We start from the raw sequence: 21,952 nt of genomic DNA on the forward strand, positions 1-21,952 counted from the left end.
GAGCCTTGGTGTCGTTGTGTCCCTGGGCAAGACACTTCACCCCAAACTGCTCCTGTGGGGATTGCCCACAGTATTGAGTATAAGTCGCTTTGGATAAAAGCATCTAATAAGTAACATGTAATGTAATCATGCTAATATGCTTACATAGGCTTCTAACATGTTCACCTGGTTAAACACTTTGTTGCAGTGTTGCATCCTATGGTTGCATCTCCTGAATAACTGTCTCTATTTATGTAATGTAATATAATTAATATCCAGTTTACTCATGGGTGGGCCACTTCAAGTGCATTGAACTGAAATAATGAGTTTTCCAGTTGGCTGAGAAGAGATTGAGGATGTAAAGGTTATCAATAAAGTGTATTCAGTGGTGGAAATGGATACTCAGGTCTTCTATAAAAGTGGCAACACAACAGAGTAGAATACTATCTCACAAGTAAAGGTCATACATTCAGTAAAAGTACAAGATGGTTAAAAAGTATGGTACATGAACGACGTGTAACGTTCCCTTTAACTACAGCAGTAAATGTAGCCTACGTAGGTCCCTATTTCCTTGTATATCATTTCCATCGCTGGGGGCGCTGTGGGGAATCTGCGTCACTCTTATCTGCTTCCTTCTTGTTTTCAACTTTGACCTGAATCTTGTGCACGCTGGAAATGGAAACAACGTGGAGAGTAAACGTTTAAAGTGTTGTTTATTGCATTTCCAGTTGGCAGAGGCTTATTGCCTCATGTTTTCTTCCCTCTGGATTTAATAACTCGACTCCTCAATCCGGCTGGAAGGTAAACGCTGCTTCTGTGTCCGTTTGTTTACAAGCGGTTGACTCCTCAAATGAAGCTAGCTAGCTATAAAGTAGCTCCAGTTTTTCCATTTTTGCTCGTATTACTTGACATCATCCCATGTAATACTTCTGCTTCTATGGATATGTTACAGGCACCTATTAAATGTATTGTTAACCAACACGCCCCCAAGGCTAGCTGTTAGCTAACGTTAACCAGTGTAACTAGTAACCAGACACTCATGCAGGAGATAATGTGCACTGTTATAGCAGCAACAACAACTCAAAATGTCATTTAATTTAATACTTAATTGTTTATATAATCAGACATTTAATTCAGTCTCTCAGATGATCAGTGTCTTACATGTCAGTGTTGTCAGTTAAAAACAAATTGTATCTGTTACAGATGGGGAAGGTGCCAAAGAAGAGGAGCATGGCTGACAAGGTTCGCAAAACCAAGACCTCTACTGAGATCAAAAACAACCCCTTTGAAGTGAAGATCAACAGGAAGAAATTTGAAATTTTGGGGCAGAAATCCAAGCATGATGTGGGTCTGCCTGGTGTGTCTCGATCCAAAGCCATTAATAAGGTAAGAGGAAATCTCATGTTTTTATATTTCTTACACCTTAACCAGATTCTCCCTCTGCAAGGAACTATAGAACCAAAACTAATTCAGCTACCTTCTGTTTCTACACTCATTTACACACCAGTCGTGATTTTTACAGCACTTCATATAAACTAAGAACATGTTTAACATAAGCTGCATAACACAAGATCAATAACATATTTTTATATAATTCATTTTGTCTAGAGTGTTTGGTTAGTTATTTGCCCAGTGAATGTGAAAAAAATAAAATAAACAGTGAGATTTTAAATGAGGGATAATATACTTCAGATGTTTACTCAGAGGAACAAAGGTTTGGTGTTCATTCTACAAACAGAGAATATTCTGCAGTCTGGTAAAATGATATATAAATGAAGGTTCTTCTACTGTAGCACTGTATGTGTCAGCCATGTTGGGTCACAGCTCATCATCCATTTAACACTTTCTGTGCTGTGAAGCCTGGTGCTCACAGTATCATGCTGAGAGAGGGATTCTCTGCAGGAAAGGCTGAGAGCTTTGCAGGCACTAAGAAGTTAAAGTGAGGTTTAAAGTTTAGGCTGCACACTCGATTCAATGCTGTTATTATTTATGTTTTTTTATGCATCTATTTATCGCTTCTCTGCTTGTCAGGTCTGATCAGTGAAGCTTGAACATTCTTACTCAAAGGGGACATTTCTGTAATGTTTTATGGACATAAATCACATGCAATTTTTGTTTTGGATCTGTAGAGAAAAGACACCCTCCTGAAGGAATACAAACAGAAGGGCAAGTCCAGCAAATTCATTGACAGACGCTTTGGGGAGTATGACACCAATATGGCACCAGAAGACAAAATCCTGCAGAGGTTCGCCATGGAGAGACAGGTCAGTGATGTCATGATGTGCATTTAGTAACATTACTGCCTAAGGTCCGTTTGTCCCTACCGCGTGTGTAACTTTTGAAATGTAACGGGATTAATCATTGCTCTCGCAAAACAAATGTCACTATGTTTACCACACTCTCAGACAATCTTTGTTTTTTTGTCCAGCGTAACCATGACAAGAAGGATGTGTACAACCTGAACGAGGAGGAGGAGTTGACCCATTACGGCCAGTCGCTGGCTGAGATGGAGAAATTCAATGACAACGTGAATAGTGATGATGAATCAGAAGAGAAAGGTCTTCTGTCAGGTGAGCATTTCTGCTAACACCAGATGTTCAGAGCTGCAGTTGTTTGTAAAGAAGCTTATAATTATTCAGCCTCTGATTGTTTGTGTTTACTTCTTCAGTCAAGCCTGCCATGGTCAAACCTTATCAATATTTGTACAGAAATCTGTGTGTTGCAATTTAAAAACTAGAAACAAACATATAGCAACTGTATATGATTGTAACTTAATTCTATGAAAGTAGTGGTTGTTAATTTGAGGGTTAAGCGTTCCCAGCCACCAACTGGATGTTTTAAGCCATGTTATAGAGAGCTAGTTCATAATAGTGACACTATTTCTCTTTCTCATCTAGCCGAGCTGACTGCCTCCCACTTTGGAGGAGGGGGTCTCCTCAGAAGGAAAACATCAGGGGACCAGGAGGGAGGGGAAGAAGGAGCCCCGAGGGCCAAATCCAGACAAGAGCTGATTGAAGAGCTCATCCAGAAGTCCAAGCAGGAGAAGGTAAGCCGACAACATGAACTGTGATCAATTAGTTTCACAATGACCTTTCATCCTGTTCAACATGTGCCAATTATTATATTATTATTTTTAGTCACTTACATGTCTTGCTACTGTAAATACAAAAAGTGCAGCACATCCACAACTGGAAATAGTCCAAAATAAATGCACCATTTACTCTTGTTTGTTTTAATTTTGGCAAAAGGCTGTTGTTTAAGGGAAGTAAATGCATTTGTAATACAAATTAATGAGTATTTATAAGCTAACTGCTTTTTAAAGGTTAATTAGTAGGAACCAATGATGAATCCACAAGCTAGGGAAGTTTGGAGGTACTGACACTTCTTGTTTTTTTGTTTTTTTTTAATGGGAGTTATTAACAGTAACACAAATATAAAGAGCATCCCATCAGCCTTATATCTTAAAGGCTGACTCATCCAGAGAATTAACTTCTTCCATTTGCATTCAGCGAGACCGACAGGTGCAGAAGGAGGAATCGCAGGAGCTGACGGAGAAACTGGATCACGACTGGAAGAACATCCAGGCTCTGATGGTGAAGAAGATTCCCAGAGCGGAACGTGTCGAGGAGGAGAAGCCCAAGGTACATTTCCCCACTGTGGGACAAATAAAAGATATCTTTGATGTTTCACCATGAAATGACCTGAAAGATATTAGTGGCAGAGCCTGATACTTCTTTGTTCTCTCTCCATTGTGCATCTCCAGTTGGAACAGTATGACATGATGGTCCGAGAGCTCGTGTTCGAGATGAAGGCTCAGCCCTCAGAGAGGCTGAAGACCCCCGAGGAGGTCGCCCGGGAGGAGAGGGAGAAGCTGCAGAAACTAGAGGTATCTATCTTTGCATCGCAGGAAAGCTGTTTCGTCATACTTGTTACTTTACGATAGTTGTTATAATAGATTTCCTGTGCTCTGTTTTTCTCCAGGCGGACCGTCTGAGGAGGATGATGGGAGATCAGGTCGTGGAGAGTTCACAGAGTCAGACTCACATGTCAGCTGATGACCTCAACGACGGCTTCATCCTGGATAAGGACGACCAGAAGACCCTTTCTTATCAGGTAAGGGACAACGCAAAGCTAGAAGAAGGGTTTCTTTGATAAAGAACCAGTTTATTTCTGGAATATTCTTCACCTTTGTTCTTTGAAGGTTAATACAGAATGTGATTTTAACTAATTCAATTTGTGTCCAGGATGGAAAATGGAACATTGAAGAGGAGAAAGGGGAAGATAAGGATGGAAAGGAAGAAGAGGGAGAGGAGGAGGAATCAGAGGCAGAAGAGGGAGATGATGAAGAAGAGGAGGAGGAGGATGAGGAAGAAGAGGAGGAGGAGGGCAGTAGTGAAGAAGAAGATAAAGAAGATGCGCACTCTGACCTTGAGTCCGAGCAAGAAAGCGAGGATGAGGAGACACAACAGGAGGAAGAGGAGACCAGCGCCCAACCGAGTCTGAGCAAAGAGGAGCTGAAGGCCCAGCAGGAGGCCGCGAAGGCAGAGCTCCCGTACACATTCACTGGTAACTACACACAACAACTATAAATAAAATGTCAACAAAAAGTAAAGAAAACTACTTTTATTTCTGTTATTTTTTTTCTATTGGAGTTGATCTCTGCTAGTCATCAGAAATAGACATTTCCACATTTTGAGTAAATCTGATATCTATATGACCACCGTTCTCTGTGTTTGTAGCTCCAGAGAGCCTTAGCGACCTGAAGGATCTGCTGCAGGGTCACACCCCCGACAACCAGCGCATCATCGTGGCCAGGACTCAGAAAAGCAACCATGCTAGTCTGGCTGTAGGCAATAAGCTCAAACTGCAGGTACGCAATAGTAGGCTACATATTCTCTTATGTATTGTGCTGTCTCTTTTGCCAGTTTCAGGGTGCGTTTGGTGCAGTATGAACTCTAAATATTATCCGTTTGTCTCAGAAACTGTTAGGCTTCCTGTTGGAGTACGTTGAAGATCTGGCCACCAGGAGTCCCCCTGCACTCACCACCATTGATAAGCTCATACCGTGAGTTCAAAAAGTGGCTTTCCTTCGTATGCTTTACCTTCTGCTTCAAATGTTATTGTCCTAGAAATGAAACACACCTGATCATTCCTTCCTGTTCTCTCTTTCCGTGTAGAGAGTTGTACACTTTGTGTCAGATGTTTCCAGAAGCAGCCTGTAAGACCATGCAAAGCATCCTGGGAGACGCTGGACACAGCACGGAGGAGGTGCTCGAGGTCAAAGGGCATCTTCCTTTCCCAACACTAGACATGGTATGCACTGCAGTGAACAGTGAAAACATGTTGAATGTTCACCAGGGTGGAAGTAGATTTGAGATGTGTATATATTAGTTGACATAGTTGGCATGTGAGGGGGTTACAATAAAGTCAAAATTAAAATGTAGTGACATTTTGAATTTACATATACAATACTATTTTATCTTTGCTGGATGTGTTATTCTAGTGTTTCTAGACGACAACCTCAATTGTAGAAAACATCCTTTTGATATCAGATGAAATGTTGCCTTTGCTATTGTTGTTAAATGGAAAAGGTTCTTCCTCAGTTTATGACAAATGCAGCTTCAGGATGTTTTGTTTTTGTGTTTCAGATCGTCTACCTCAAGTTGACAGCCCTTCTGTTTCCTACGTCAGACTTCAGACACCCGGTCACCACTCCTGCGCTGCTGTACATCAGCCAGGCTCTCACCAAGGTACACAAAGTCTTCTTTTTATTATTGTCTGTATATTCAAAGCTTGTTTTTAAATGTTTTGACTGTACTGGCTTCTAGGGAGATTTCACCATACCCCATTTTGTTTCAATTCAGCCTTCCTGCTATCACTAGTCATTTTTGTGTGGATTTTCTCACAAAAATGAAGTTTTCAAAAGCAAATAAAGCTCCACTGTTGTTTTCCTATCTTTTAAAATCTTGCATGGTAATTATGTTAGATGATTGCAATCCCTAAAGCAGATGAAAATCAATGTGGTATGAATGGATGTCTGTTTTTTTGTTGTTGCAATTTTGCCATTATTTGGTTCTGTGTGTATTTTGTATGTCTTCAGTGTCCAGTGAGATCCCTACAGGACGTGACGTCAGGGTTAGTGCTGTGCTGTCTGGCGGTGGAGTACGTCTCCTTTTCAAAGCGCTTCCTGCCTGAGCTCATCAACTTCCTGGCTGGAACGCTACATCTGGCTGTACAGGACAAGACCTCTCTAGGTACACGCACTATCATGTTTAACGGCACATTTCCACGACTCTATCAAGCATCATTTGTTCTGCTTACTAATCAAAGGAAGTTGATTTCAGAAATAAAGACACTCGCCGAATCCAAAAAGGACTTAAGTTTAACCACTCATTTAAATACTACTCAATTAGTAGTGGACTCCGCTCTCATGCCCTTTGACCTCTGTCTTGCAGGTTACATCGTGGTGCCGCCATTCAGGCCATCAGGGAAGTGCAGCGATCTGCTGGTGGTGTCAGACTCTGAGTCCTGCAAGAGCTGGAGCCAGAAGAGCCTTCCACTGTCCGCGGCCCAACTCCTGGAGCTGAAAAATAACCTGGACAAAGACCACCACAGGTAGGAGGGGACGGACAAGAAATCTATTTTGCAGTATTCTACAAAATGTTATATATAGCAAAAAACAAGACGATCAGTAATTACTAATCTTCAGTCGTTGTATAGAATTAACTAAGTCGGCTAACTGTACGCTTGAAACACTATTTTAATTTAAGGATAGGTTTTTAGAAGTCTATCCTACAACATATCAAGGGAAAATGCTTGGGGGTTGGTGGTGACTGAGAATTTCTACAACATTTTGTAGAGTTAAAACACTTAACTTTGGAAGATCCCCACTGGATTTTTCTCATGTAGCTGAGGTTTCATTTTAGCTTCATTAGGGGAGGAGGGGTTTTTCCCACCTACTCTCTATCATTGGAGAACATTTTTTGGAAGGGATGTCTTCACAGCCTGTGTGGACTGGAGAAACTCATACGTAATGTAATGTGGACATGTGATCAATGTTTGTGCATACCCGTCTGTATATACTAGCGATGTAACGATACCAAAAACTCACGGTACGATAATATCGCGATTTTAAAAATAAATAAAAATAAAAATAAAATAAAAAGTCCACAGTACGATATGTATCGCGATATTGAAAAATAAAGAAAAAAAATGTTGTTTTCTTTTTTTTTTTACTTTAATTTATTTCTTTATTAAATAATACATCTGATTTGTACAGCATTTTAGTAGGATTGTAGTATTTTAAAGTATCAACAATATAATAATCAGACCCTGCAATAGAATAAATCAAGTTTCACTTTAGTTTTTCAAGTAACTCAACTCTAACTCACTAACTCTAACTCACTCACTCACTCACCATCATCAAGGTTATCTTTTATAAATAGGAATATGAGCGTGTCCACATTTCCAGGTAGAAGCTGGGATGTTTGGGCGTTTACAATATCCCCTGCTGTGGAAACAACTCTCTTGCTTGGTACTGATGTTGCTGGGACAGAGAGATATGCTTTGGCCATGGGTAACAGCAGTGGGTCAAACTGTGCATTGTCTCTCCACCACTTCAAAAACAATACCGTTTTTGCCAAGAAGGTGAGGCTTATTGACAGGGCGAGATATAAATATACTGTTGGTACTTGTCAATGTCTCTAGGTGTGTACATGTAGCTCTGTAAATACGATGTGCTTTATTGTTATCTGTTGTTTTATGTTCATGTTGTAACCTACTTGCTGCCTTGTTGGACAGGTCTCCCTTGAAAAAGAGATTGATGATCTCAATGAGACCATCTGGTTGAATAAAGGTTTAAAAAAAAATATATATAAAAAAAATCGCGGTATATTTTGTCAGTCTTACGACGGTATTGAGACATTTATTTACCGCGATATATCGTTACATCCCTAGTATATACCGCTGACCCACAGAGACATGCAGGCTGCACAGATTTCCTAATACCTCGATTGGCCATTCAGAATTGAGGTTGTACCCTCACCATGTATTCACAGGAGTGAACACTTGCTCGGAGACAACAGAGTGCCACAGTGACGTATCCTAAACCCCGGAAGTAAGCTGCGCATGGGTTCCTTCGACAAAAAAGCAATGCAATTTCTCCATAGGATTTTGGAAAATAGCTGGAATTAAGGTCTGTGTTTGACACACATTTAAGAGACGGATCCCGTTTTGTTCAGTCGGATAATCTCCACATGTCTACCCTACTTTTCAAATTTTCGAATCATAAATCGAATCGATAGATTTATGATAGGACCGAAGGAACCCATGCGCAGCTTACTTCCGGGTTTTAGGACGCGTCACTGTGGCACTCTATTATAGGCCCAGTAGGAATAGAGGGAGGGGGATGAAGTGAGAGAACGTTTTGTCTTCACACAGATTCTCACAATCAGTTTGGACCAGAATATTCCCACCAAAAAAGACAAGAGGAGAGGAGGATTGGCAGATGAATTACCTTTTTAATAAAAGAAGAAAGCTAATTTGTTCTAATGCAAACAGGACAAATGCACTCCTACATATCCTTCTTTAACCATTTGCTTTATATAGTTTTATATTAATGTGCATTTCTTGTGGTGCTGTTAGGAATTTCAGTGATTTACATGTAATGTGTTGGAGATAAGCCATCACACTGTGTTTACCTGTGCAGACGGTACGGCTCAGCGCTGATGCAGCCACTCGCGTGACTCTGATGAGTCGCAGTGTGCTTTCACACAGCAGCTGGTGTGTGGGCTCAAAGCAGAGCATGCAAACAGGCTTCAGCAGACCACGATTATTCCTGGGATTATACATTTGTGTTTCTACCCAACAAAAATGAATACAGAAACCGATTCAAACATATTGTGTCGGAGAGAAATTACTTTATTTGTCAAAGAAAGAAGTGCATTTGAATCATTTATGTATTTAACATCGGATAGAACGATTAGAAATTAAAATAAATCTGAATTTTCTGTCGAATCATTTCAAGAGAGCATAGACTAATTGATCCAATGCTTTCTTTTCAAAGCAGCTGTTATAGTATTTGAAATCTTAATAAATCACACAGATGCTTGCCTCTACTCTGTGAATCCATATCTTGTCGCTGCGTGTTCCTCCTGCTCCTCACACCTGGGGGCCATATTCTGATCCCTGCTCTCCTTCAGGCCTCACATGCCTCACCACCAGCCGTGTGTGTGTGTGTGGTCTGTCTACTACATGTGCTAATTACTGCCAAGGTATAGCAGCATCTGGGTGGAGAAGAACAGAGTGTTCACTGTGAATGCCAAAGTGTGTCTTAATGTGATAAAATGAATGCACATCTATTTGGGGACTTTGGAATAGATCTTCTACTAGAAACGGTAGAAGGAGCTTCCGTTTGATTTTCTAACTGTTATGCATCTCTTCTGGCCGTCAGGTTGCTCAGTGTTTCTGTGAACTTTTTTTTCTACATTCTGTTAAGCCCACTGATTCTCGCTCATTAAATATTTTGTTATCTTTGGCCTGTCTGTTTGTCGTGCCACCACTTTAGTCCAGATTGATTAGCACAAGCTTTTTGTACAGACATCTGTTTTCTGATGAAAAATCCTCTGTTTTCACGATCCCTTGATTTATTTCTGCCTTTACAAGGCTAAGGGTTTCATTTCTCGACAATTACTGGATGGATTCCCATGATGGTTTGGTACATTCATGGCCCCCTCAGGATGCATTGTAATATTTAATGGTTCTCAGAACCAACATATCAAATTTTAAATGTATACTAATTTCTCCAAAATGAACAAAAACTGCAAAAGTAATGACATCCGGATCAGACATGGTAAGAATGACACGTAAAATCAGCATGTTTCGGGCATCGTAACATTCAGAAAGCAAGCTGGAAGCACGGCTGTGTCACATTTTTTATAAAAAACTTATAAGAACAACCCACATTTACTAAACTCATTACAAATAAAAGACACATGAATGCCTTTGCTATGCAGAGTGCTATGGGTGTGATAGCGCTGTTGCTAAGGAGGCTAATACCACGAGACAAAGACCAAATAAAATAAAACCGAGATGTTGATCCATGTTTTTGTCTCTCTGCAGGTTGACGTGTCTGTCTACCTGCCTGGACCTGGTGAAGCGCTGCTGCCTGCTCTACAAAGACCTCATGTCTTTCTCACACATCTTCCAGCCAATCAGAACGCTGCTTTCCAAACATCTTTCAGCCCAAGCGTTACCAGATCCTTTAAAGGTTGGTGTCATAGTTGTTTTGAAATAGCAAGATCTATCTTTTTCAATTTTTCTCTCAACATATCATATCGTCAGTTTTTTCTCACTTATAACACTTGTGTTGTTGCAGGAGCTCCACAGTGAGATCCTGGAGATCATCAGCGGTGTTCCTGCGGCCCACAGTCGGCTGATTTTAGAGAAGAAGAAGCCCATTCCTCTGAAGCTGCTCACACCCAAGATTGTTGAAATGTAAGTGTGAAATGAGTACAAACGTTTTCATTTGTGTTGAAATGATTTCCAAAAGCTGAGATGCTGACCTGCTAGCTGTGCCTCTGTTATAAATATCTAATCTGCTTCTTAAATATTTTTCAGATTGGACTATGGAAAGAAGCGTGGAAGCAACAGAGAGGAGAGGGAGAGGGAGCGACTGAAGCACAAGTACAAGAAGGAGTTCAAGGGCGCTCTGAGGGAGATCAGGAAGGACACGCGCTTCCTGGCCAGAGAGAAGCTCAACGAGGTCATGGAGAGGTACGGATAACACCAGGATCCATGAGGAAGTGAACCAAAATGTTTCTCTAAAATGCTTCTGTTAGTAAAAGCTTCTAACTGTCGACTCGTTCTGCCTTTCAGAGATTCGGAGAGAAAGAAGAAGGTGAGGGAGCTCTTCGGAAGCTTAGCCACTCAGGAGGGAGAGTGGAAGGCCCTGAAGAGGAGGAAGAACAAGTAAAAGTCTTCATCGCTTCTCTCCATCACCTGTTTCCCGTCATATGGACATCCAACAGCCTGTACAAGGTTGAATTTGGTGGAACTGGGAACTGTTTTGTGCTTAAAAGATTCATTTTTAATCACAAGAGGATACATGTACCTTCTTTATTGCAACATGCATTTTAGACTGTCAAATCGCTGTCAGAAATGCAAAGAGTTGTCAAATATTATGATGTAGGCGTTGGATGTGACGATCGGGATACTGTTGTTGGACGTGTCAGTCAACACAACAGAGATTACTGGGTTTTCTTATTCCTTTATTCTCCTCAGAAACCATCCATATTATGTGCTTGAATACAGAACAAATAAATGACTGTTCTTTTCCATCAATAATTGGTATGTTTCTCCAGTTAAGCTGGTATTTAGGTTTATTCCAACCCTGATGAACTTGTAAAATCATTACTAAGTCAAATGCTCGGTAGAGGGCAATGCTAACCTCATGACTTGAACTGTTACATAAAATGTGTGCATTGCTCAGTGGGCGTCTTATGAGGGAGAGGAGCCAGTTTTTGCTTTATTAAATGTTTTAAAATGAGAATTAAACAACAGCCCCACAGCTATGTGTAGATAGACATCGAGATAAGATAAGAGGTACTTTATTGATCCCACATTGGGAAATGTTTGCATTGCAGCAGCATAAAAAACAACAAAACAAGACATTGCACATAAGTAGAAATAAACACTAGAAAATATACAGTAGACCATGAAGGTACAAAATCGATATACTCTGACAATAAAACACTATTGAAGGGCTTTAGACACTATAAAGAAGATTATAAATGTTTTCCCTAGGGGGAAATTCAGTTTTTCACTCTGGCTTGTATTTTTGTTTAAAACAGTGCATATGCACATGCAATACACACACAGTTATACACACTATACAGAATGCACATGCATCTGGAGAGGGCCAGAGCGAAGAGGCTGCCAGTCTAGCCGGCGCCTGGGAGCAGTTAGGGGTTCGGTGCCTTGCTCAAGGGCACCCCAGCAGGGCCCAGGAGATGAACTGGCACCTCTCTAGCTACCAGTCCACTCCATGGTTTTTTGGTCGATTGGGACTTTGAATCGGTGACCCTTCGGTCCCAGGGGCAAGTCCCTACAGACTGAGCCACTGCCGCCCAAAAGCAGGACATTATATACATTAAGAGTGTAGGGAATGGAATATTAAATATAAATGTAAAACGTGCAGCGTGTGCTACCCGAGATATATGCTCTTGGATCACGACCATCTGGATCATGACCATCTTCTCAAGTAGCACAGTCATTTATTGACTTTAGGACTTAAGTACATGGCTGCTATTTTCCATGTATTTCTCAGACAAAACTGTGATAAAGTTGATAAACAAACAAATCCAGTCAAATGTAAAGTTCCAGCCCTTTCACTAAGTATAATACATTTTTATAATATGCACAAAAACATCTATTCTCCCAAAATGTCAGCATCGTTCTGTTCAGGGATCCTCTTAGCTCTGGCCAAAATAAATCAGAAAACAATATAAATCCTGAACGTCATGTTGTTTTCACAGTGGACGTGTCTATATGGAGCCCCGGTGAACAATAACAACAAGGAGTCAGCAGGGACCACACAGGAAACACTAGTTGACAGGTTTATACAATAACAAGTGCAGGGCTCTCTGCAGGATTCATTAGTACCAATTGGAAGTGAAAAGTAGAATTTAAATGACTCACTCTGTTTCTAGGGAGCACAGATCTTTATGTAAACTGCTGGAGTGATTCACAAAGGCTGTTTTAAAATCTGGAAGAAATGAAACATGCTTTCACTTTTTGGGAGAAAATTCAAATTAAGCCAAATGTGAAATACCTGCTCTCAAGTGGTGCGGCTGTGGATGGATGTGTGGTGAACAACAGTATTCCTCCTCCTCTCACGTTATAGAGCCTGCATGAAGGCCAACATGTTCTTTTGTAATAACATACTGTGCAGGAAGATTGCTGCCTTTAAAAACATATTTTTCTCTGATGAAAATAACAGTACGTTTAATCACACATTCTTATATTCTTGCCAGATATATTCAAATCCTTTGAACAGGAACATGTTTTTGGTTTACATCTGGCTTACCAACAGAAAGACAGACGTTATTGTTGCTGGCTGTTTTTTAACCTAGTTCCTCGTTAGATAATGAGAGGGATAGGCGGCTTGACATGCAGAGTTTAGGCATCAAAATGTTACATTGTCTTAGTTTAGGCTTGCAGTGATTTTGTTGCGTTTACAGTGTGAATACAAATATCAATTTATTTATTTTTCTGAAAAAATGATCAAAACGGGAGTCACTAAATTAAAAAGAAAACATCAGCCACATCTCACTTTTTGTTTTTGTACACATTTTATTAAACATTTAACTCCAAATTAATCCATATCACAAGCAGAGTAGTTGTACATGCCCTTGGTTTCCAAAAGTCCATTCAATATGATATATTTCTGTTACAGCAGTGATAACTTAAAAAATACAATATGAATGCACAAATAGCTTAGCACTTTATATAGTCCACTGCAAAAAACAGTGACGGTTTACAGACAAAAATAGAGATTATCATTATGCTTCCATTTCAAACAGATTACTGTAAATTGGTAATTTATATAGAGACACTTAGGTGCTTGAAGTGGTACATTTCCATGTTTGAGTTATTGACATAGCCATACAGTTGACAAGAAACATACATAAAGACAAACACATACACACTGTAAATGACATCTGGTCCCTTTTAGGACGGATGGTGTGACACACACACACACCACAACACACACACACACACACACACCACACACAACACACACACACACACACACACACACACACACACACACACACACACACACACACACACACACACACACACACACACACACACACACACACACACACCACACACACTATCACCACATATTACACACACTACACACTACCTACATCATCACAACACACACACACACACCAACACACACACACATCACCCTCTCTTTTTCCCTTTACAACATTACACATACTCACTGCTGTACAGACATACGTAGCAAACACAGACAGAAACAACACACGCCACACAAACGTTGGGCACAGACTCCATAAAGGACCAAAACGAGGCACCAACGGACTTGGCACAGAGCGACATGGAATGTTTTGATCATGATCTTCGATATGGATCTTTGCTCTTCATTGTGAAGATCTCAATCATCGTCGTCCTGAGAAAGACGAAGGACAAAAGACGGGCGCTGAAAATAGTAGTATATTATGCAATATAACCCCATGATCCAGTAGTAGCTCCCTTCAGGTTTAAATAACATCTTATTTATGTATGGAGTACTCAGATGAATGTGGACTCAATTATATATTTTTAATGTCTCAAGGCTCCCGAGATCTGCTTTTAAACATCGCTTTTAAAATGTTCTAATGTAACGGTTACAGAGGTTTTTAATTTAGATCTTGTCAGAAAAAAATCCTGTCTGACTGTCAATTCACTAATTCTTCTATAAGAATGAAATACAGCTTCATATAGTAATTATTATTGACTGTTGCTAGTCTTACCTCTGTAACATCAGCGGGGTCAGTATCAACCGGTGACTCTGCCATGTCCTGTACTGCTTCGTCAGTCTGGGAAAAGACAAAAATATATATTTTTAAAACTTGAAATACATTTGTTTGATGAGACATCAGTTGATAAAGAAAACAAATTATGGTTCCAGCTTCTCAGTGTAACGTTTTGCAACTGACTTTGGAGTATGGGAAAAAATCATAAGCATTTTCCTTTCCTATTTTTAAAGTGTATAGAGATAACACATGTAAAAAAAATACTCATAAGCAGATTAATCAATCAATCAACTAATCATTAGTTGCACCTCCAGACGATGAGAACAACATCTGGAAGCACTTACTGCCATTATGCCATCATTTATGCAATTTCATACAACACATTTAAATATAAACAACTCACATAATTCACCCCACTCTTGCTTTGTCTATTAATACATTAAAAGGCACTCATTTCATGACGGACATTATGATTGGTGGCCATTTTGACTGAGTGGGATGCTGATCTGAAGTGCTAATGAAGGGGAGGGAGGTGGAGGTGTGTGTGACGTCTCCAGTCTCGCTGAAAGGACGCTCCGATTACAACGTGCCATTGAAATGACCTTCCTTAATGGGGAGCGGTCCCAGTATGTGAAGTGTGCACGTGTGTGTGTGTGTGTGTGTGTGTGTGTGTGTGTGTGTGTGTGTGTGTGTGTGTGTGTGTGTGTGTGTGTGACGTGCTCACCGGCGGCTGACATAACCTTAAACCCTGAAGCACCTTCTCCTCCTGCTGCTGGATTTAACACCACCCATCGAGCCTCCATCTGTTTACCCCAGCAGAGCCAGAGAGATGTGTGCTTGTGTGAACACACACACATACATCCACACCAACGTGTCTACTGTAGCCAGATACAATTTAGGCAAAAGGTTAAAGATTTGTTCAGTTATGAGGTATTACCAAATCAAATGTATCTGTGAAAACTGTCTTACGAAGCAAAATCAAAGTAATGCCTCGCCTCCAATCTGAATTGTTTTAGAGCAGAAATTGCTTTCTAGGGACCTGAAATTCAGCATCCTCTTTTATTGCATGTCGCTGAAAAGATCCGAGCAATAAGACGTGTTTGTTATTAAGACCATTTTCTATTTCTGCCTCCTCAGCTCCGAGCCACTCTAGCTTCCACTCTCGGTCTCATTGTCATTTTCCTCTCCTTCTACACTGAACAAAAATATAAATGCAACACTTTTGTTTTTGCTCTCATTTTTCATGAGATGAACTCAAAGATCTAAAACATTTTCTATATACACAAAATAACCATTTCTCTCAAATATTGTTCACAAATCTGAAAAAATCTGTGATAGTGAGCACTTCTCCTTTGCCGAGATAATCCATCCCACCTCACAGGAGTGGCATATCAAGATGCTGATTAGACAGCATGATTATTGCACAGGTGTGTCTTAGGCTGGCCACAATAAAAGGCCACTCTGAAACGTGCAGTTTTGCTTTATTGGGGGGGTCTGGGGGGGTCCGAAAACCAGTCAGTATCTGGTGTGACCACCATTTGCCTCACGCAGTGCAAACACATCTCCTTCGCATAGAGTTGATCAGGTTGTAAATTGTGGCCTGTGGAATGTTGGTCCACTCCTCTCAATGGCTGTGCCAAGTTGCTGGATATTGGCAGGAACTGGAACACGCTGTCGTATACGCCGATCCAGAGCATCCCAAACATGCTCAATGGGTGACATGTCCGGGTTGAGTATGCTGGCCATGCAAGAACTGGGATGTTTCAGCCTCCAGGAATTGTGTACAGATCCTTTGCAACATGGGGCCGTGCATTATCATGCTGCAACATGAGGTGATGGTCGTGGTATGAATGGCACAACAATGGGCCTCAGGATCTCGTCACGGTATCGCTGTGCATTCACAATGCCATCAATAAAATGCACCTGTGTTCGTCGTCCATAACATACGCCTGCCCATACCATAACCCCACCACCACCATGGGCCACTCGATTCACAACATTGACATCAGAAAACCGCTCACCCACACGACGCCACACACGCTGTCTGCCATCTGCCCCTGAACAGTGAAAACTGGGATTCATCCGTGAAGAGAACACCTCTCCAACGTGCCAGACGCCATCGAATGTGAGCATTTGCCCACTCAAGTCGGTTACGACGACGAACCGGAGTCAGGTCGAGACCCCGATGAGGACGACGAGCATGCAGATGAGCTTCCCTGAGACGGTTTCTGACAGTTTGTGCAGAAATTCTTTGGTTATGCAAACCGATTGTTGCAGCAGCTGTCCGAGTGGCTGGTCTCAGACGATTCTTGGAGGTGAACATGCTGGATGTGGAGGTCCTGGGCTGGTGTGGTTACACGTGGTCTGCGGTTGTGAGGCCGGTTGGATGTACTGCCAAATCTTCTGAAACGCCTTTGGAGACGGCTTATGGTAGAGAAATGAACATTCAATTCACGGGCAACAGCTCTGGTGGACATTCCTGCTGTCAGCATGCCAATTGCACGCTCCCTCAAAACTTGCGACATCTGTGGCATGTGCTGTGTGATAAAACTGAACATTTCAGAGTGGCCTTTTTATTGTGGCCAGCCTAAGGCACACCTGTGCAATAATCATGCTGTCTAATCAGCATCTTGATATGCCACACCTGTGAGGTGGGATGGATTATCTCGGCAAAGGGAGAAGTGCTCACTATCACAGAGTTTTTAGATTTGTGAACAATATTTGAGAGAAATGGTTATTTTGTGTATATAGAAAATGTTTTAGATCTTTGAGTTCATCTCATGAAAATGGAGCAAAAAAGTGTTGCATTTATATTTTTGTTCAGTGTACATCTCTGGCCTTTTCTGTCTCTTGAAATGAGTCACAGCAGCTGCTGAATTGGTGAAACAGCTAAATGAGATTAATCAGACACCTCCGTTTTGGTGTGTGTGTGTGTGTGTGGTGTGTGTGTGGGTGTGTGTGTGTGTGTGTGTGTGTGTGTGTGTGTGTGTGTGTGTGTGGGTGTGTGTGTGTGTGTGTGTGTGTGTGTGTGTGTGTGGTTGTGTTGTGTGTGTGTGTGTGTGTGTGTGTGTGTGTGTGTGTGTGTGTGTGTGTGTGTGTGTTGTGTGTGTGTTGTGTGTGTGTGGTGTGTGTGTGTGTGTGTGTGTCACAGGAGACAGTCTTGATGGGCCCTCTCAACCCGGCATCAATTTTTTAAAATGAAATCAATATTAATGAAGTTTAATAGCTGCACCACCTGGGAATAAAGTGGAGCTCAATCTGCTGCTGTCAGTGTGTCAATCTCTCGCCATGAAAACAGGGATTTAGCTTTTGTTATGTGTGTTATTCCACTCCTTGGTCTGTTTGTCCATCTGTCTGTCCGAGCTGCCTGCCAGCTTGGCTCGTCATGGTTTTTCTTAATGCGGAATGAATCACATTCCAGGTGGAGCTCCCATCAGTGTTTTATCCCTCAGGGTGAATATCAACCATCTACATGCATGAACTGAATAATTGATAACACAACCGCTTCTACGAGGATTAAAAGAATTCAATGGATGTTTGTGCGGAAATACAATCAGGCTTCGTTTGTTAATGAACTAAAATGCCGGCAACTGAAGGATTGCAAAGCGGCGGTAGTGAATGAATGATTTCATCGCTTACGATTAAAAGAACTATGATCCATTTATTAGGTGTCTAATCTGATCTTTCATAAGGTACTTTTCACTCAAAACAGCAAATTAAAGCAGAGCTGAAGAAAAGTGTGTGTGTGTGCTGTTATCTCGTGGTGTTCAAATTGTGTTTCTTCACTAATTAGGGGATCGAGATGAAGCATCACAACAAATATTCAATAAAGTGATGCTGTTGCCCAGGGAGACATTAGCTGGTTTATCATTTCCTACTCCTGTCAGCAATCTTATGAGAATAGAGAGGGTAATCCTAGGATAATAAGCCATATTTATCGTGATACAAACCATAGGGCGATGTTACTGCTATAGTTGGTCAACGAAAGAGCGTAAAAAAACGAGTGTTCCTCTAATGTAAAGATTTGTTTACGGATTTTTGTTTAGGGATGTTGTACCTTTCTCACAAAACATTGTACTTAAAATATGTACACTGTACCATGTTTAACTTGCAGTATTATTCTTTGTGAAGCCATCAACAGCCCTAAATTCCCAGTAAAAATGACAAAGACATGGCCTCAGTGTTGGCTCTGAGCAAAAAGTCTACAATAACAGCAGCAAATATTTGCTAGAGAAAGGTGACGGTAGAAAAGAAAAGTGTAAAATATATATATATTTTTTGTATTTGAGTTGTTTCGCAGCAGCAAATTGTTTGCTACAGTAAACTGCCTTCACCTCCTCCTCCTCCTTTAGATAAACGATGGCCAGGCTGACAAGATGAACAAAGCAGGAAAGCTAACATTATGTAGCGGCTTTCATTACAGATGCCACACAGGCGATATGAGAAGTGATAACAAATGACTCAAGGTTAGGAGGCCATCTTGGCACAGGGAAGATTTCTAGCCAGCTGACAGCCTCTGTCATGAAATGGAGGGATGTTCTATAACGCAAACTTTAAAGATGTGCTACATATTGTAAATCAATGTGTCTCTAGAGAAGTGTGAGCATGTGGTTAGTGTGTAAGTACGGAAGTAATGATTGGGGAGATATTACATGTCAGTTAAGTCACAATATTTCACTGAATTAAGTAACATTATGGTGATTGAGTCTATCACTGACTCTCACTTATCTCCATAGGTAGGCCTACCACTTAAACAAGGAACAAAAATGTATGAGATTGAAACTTGTAATTTTTCACTGAAATTTAAATTGATGATCAAACTGGCTGGGCTTTTCCAGAGGCCATTTTTCTTTCAGTTCAGCTTAAAACAAAGAGTATCTTTCTTACTTGTTTGGCAGGATCCTTCTTGACCAATCCAGTGGCAGCAGCAATGTTTCCTGCACCCTCTACAGTTTTGTGGGCCACAGCGGTAACCCCAGTAACCATTGCTCCACCCACCTGAGACACTCCAGACACAGCTGAAGAAGAAAAAGAAGAATTAAATAGATTAACCCTATAGAGATATTAAAGACTCTATTATTAGCATGTTTCAATACATTAAATGAGCAACCTCACAAATTGCCTGGAGGCATTTCAAAGACTTCACTGAGTTTCACCCCGTCTATCAACGTTTGTACTATTGTAATGTGGGATTTTGCATATGAGTTCATCTGGTTACTTTTATGTAAATGTATTGTTGTGATTGGAAAGGTTTCTGGTAGATGTGTTTTGTTTAATCCAGTGAGGCTTCATTCTTAAAGTAAGTAATATAAATGTTTAGTTAATATATCCATTCACAACAAAGCTGCTCTACTGAGGGTCACGATCCCCAATGAAGGCTACTTGGTCCCACTGATGATACAACAATACTATTCCCCTAGATGCCTATATGAAGACTCCTGTGGCTTATTTGCTTGTTATTTATGAGAAATGGCAAGGCATGGCCCATTGGGAGTTGGGCAGGTTTTGTCGGCGGTGTGAAATATGACACTTACTCACCTGCAGAGTATACAACTCTATTACTGACCACCTCCAGTGAGAATACTATCGTGTTGCTTTTATTTCAAAGATTTACTCGTAAAAAAGTGGTGTATTTTGGAAATGTGAACATTGATATTTTTTCAGAGCAGCAAGAGAGTATAACAGTTACATTACGTTAGAATATAAATATGTTACCTGTTGTGACTCCATCCTTTGTTTTGTTACCTGAAAAGAAAGCAGGTGAAGCTCAATCAGTGAAAATGTGAAACATAATAGACAGTAGCCTATATGAAATGCTTAATAGTCAGAATACTGCTATGATAATGATGATATTGACAATAAAAAATCAATCATCAAGGATTTAAAGGTTTACCATGATCAATCAAATCAATTGCCATTTGCCAGTACCCACCTACAAACATAACCCCATCTTTCGTCATCTCAGCTGCTCCAGTCACTCCCTGCTTGGTTTCTCCGCCGCCAACACGACCCCATCCTTGGCTTTAGAGAAACCTTTCATTAAAGCGTCCATGGCTGATATTGGCTCCAATATGAACACGCACAACTGTGAGGATGGTAAAACAGACGCAATGAGAAGGCACTCCCGGATCCAAGCGCTTGGTATTAAAACGTTTCACAAGACAAAAATGCCACCGCCCTACTTTTGTCTAAAACAGGTTTGTCAAGCCAGTATTGCCGTGTGAAATATCTGAGCGAATGAGGGAGCTGAAATCCCACCTGTAGGATCTGGTTACAGCCCCACTGAGAAAAACATGAATGGATTCACTAACCATTAAAGAAAACTGATCTAGTATCATGTTGCAATGTGATATAGAGAAATGAAATAGCTCTTGAGCTGATATTTCTAGATAATTGATTAAAACAATTGATAAATGTGGCTCACGCACCTGTTTGCTTTCACTTCCTTTACGACGAGAATGTGATGAGTCTTCCGGGATGACAGCAGAGATTCTCCCAAAGGGTAGTAAAACCGGTTTATCGTCTCCAAACTACAACTAGCCTACTCTAAAAGACGAAGGACGAGTGGGTGGTGCCACCCGAGCAGACAGACGGACACAGACAGAGGGACAGACAGACCTCCACAGGTTTCACAGACGCCTCCTCCTACACGATCGAGAAGAGACTGCTGTCTGTCTGTCTGTCTGTATGTGACACACGCACACGCGCGCGTGCACACACACACACACACACACACACACACACACACACACACACACACACACACACACACACACACACACACACACACACACAGAGGGAGATTACGTAGCTCTTTCTCTACGTGGGTTGCCCACAGCAGCGTGTAGGAGTTCAGTTAAAGTGGACCTATCATGCTATATTTGCAACATATATTGTAGGGCCATACCTATATAAAGTATATCAATATATATATTTTTTCAAAATACCAAACAGATCCTGCATTTTAGCCATGCCTCATTTCGCTCTATTTGCTCTTTCCAGCCCTGTTTTTGCAGGGGGCTGATTCTGTGAGCTGCAACTGACCACGCCCCCCTGCAGGAGAGGGGAGTTGGCAGTTACTTTGGCATTAGGGCAGGGATATCTAGATACTTTCCAAGGTTTGACATAATGAATTGTGCTACTTTTAAAGCAAGCAACGATGTTTTCAAATCTGTAATCAAAAAGCTCCTCAAAAAACACTATCGAAGCAGTTCCTGCCATTGCTACGTTAGTTCAAACAGTAACAACGGACTATTTTTCTTAGCGGATGCATGTCAATTTAAATCAATACAACTATTTTTTAAATCAATTAAAATCATTTTCTAAATCCATAAAATCATTTAAATTAATATTGGGAGTCATGTCGTTACTTTGTTGAGAATGTGGCCATGTAATAAGCGGGATAATGTACAGCGACGGGTTCA

The 21,952-nt window shown here is 40.9% G+C and overlaps 2 protein-coding genes across 3 annotated transcripts; one reads left to right on the forward strand and one right to left on the reverse strand.

The window, feature by feature from the left end:
• The first annotated feature begins 539 nt into the window (after positions 1 to 539).
• On the forward strand, positions 540 to 11,322 carry nop14 (NOP14 nucleolar protein homolog (yeast)). Of its 2 annotated transcripts, XM_034203405.1 has the most exons (19): positions 540 to 780; positions 1,183 to 1,365; positions 2,109 to 2,243; positions 2,408 to 2,549; positions 2,877 to 3,025; positions 3,489 to 3,620; positions 3,743 to 3,865; positions 3,961 to 4,092; positions 4,224 to 4,545; positions 4,719 to 4,849; positions 4,959 to 5,044; positions 5,157 to 5,292; positions 5,628 to 5,729; positions 6,080 to 6,233; positions 6,435 to 6,594; positions 10,099 to 10,246; positions 10,355 to 10,473; positions 10,597 to 10,752; positions 10,855 to 10,951. In XM_034203405.1, the coding sequence occupies exons 2-19, from the start codon at positions 1,183 to 1,185 to the stop codon at positions 10,949 to 10,951; spliced, it is 2,607 nt and encodes an 868-aa protein (XP_034059296.1). In that variant the 5' UTR covers positions 540 to 780. The 2 variants fall into 2 exon arrangements, with proteins under 2 accessions (XP_034059296.1, XP_034059285.1); XM_034203394.1 differs by lacking the exon at positions 540 to 780 and having other exon boundaries at positions 10,855 to 11,322.
• A 2,699-nt stretch (positions 11,323 to 14,021) lies between these two features.
• Positions 14,022 to 20,775, reverse strand: LOC117538296 (alpha-synuclein-like). Its single transcript, XM_034203901.1, is given in 6 exon segments — positions 14,022 to 14,182; positions 14,526 to 14,591; positions 19,416 to 19,546; positions 20,244 to 20,273; positions 20,461 to 20,520; positions 20,523 to 20,775. Coding segments are annotated over 6 exon segments (360 nt in total). The 5' UTR covers positions 20,581 to 20,775; the 3' UTR covers positions 14,022 to 14,167.
• Between the last annotated feature and the right edge of the window lie 1,177 nt (positions 20,776 to 21,952).

The sequence above is a fragment of the Gymnodraco acuticeps genome, unplaced genomic scaffold, assembly GCF_902827175.1.
Source record: "Gymnodraco acuticeps unplaced genomic scaffold, fGymAcu1.1, whole genome shotgun sequence".
Taxonomy (NCBI): Eukaryota; Metazoa; Chordata; class Actinopteri; order Perciformes; family Bathydraconidae; genus Gymnodraco; species Gymnodraco acuticeps.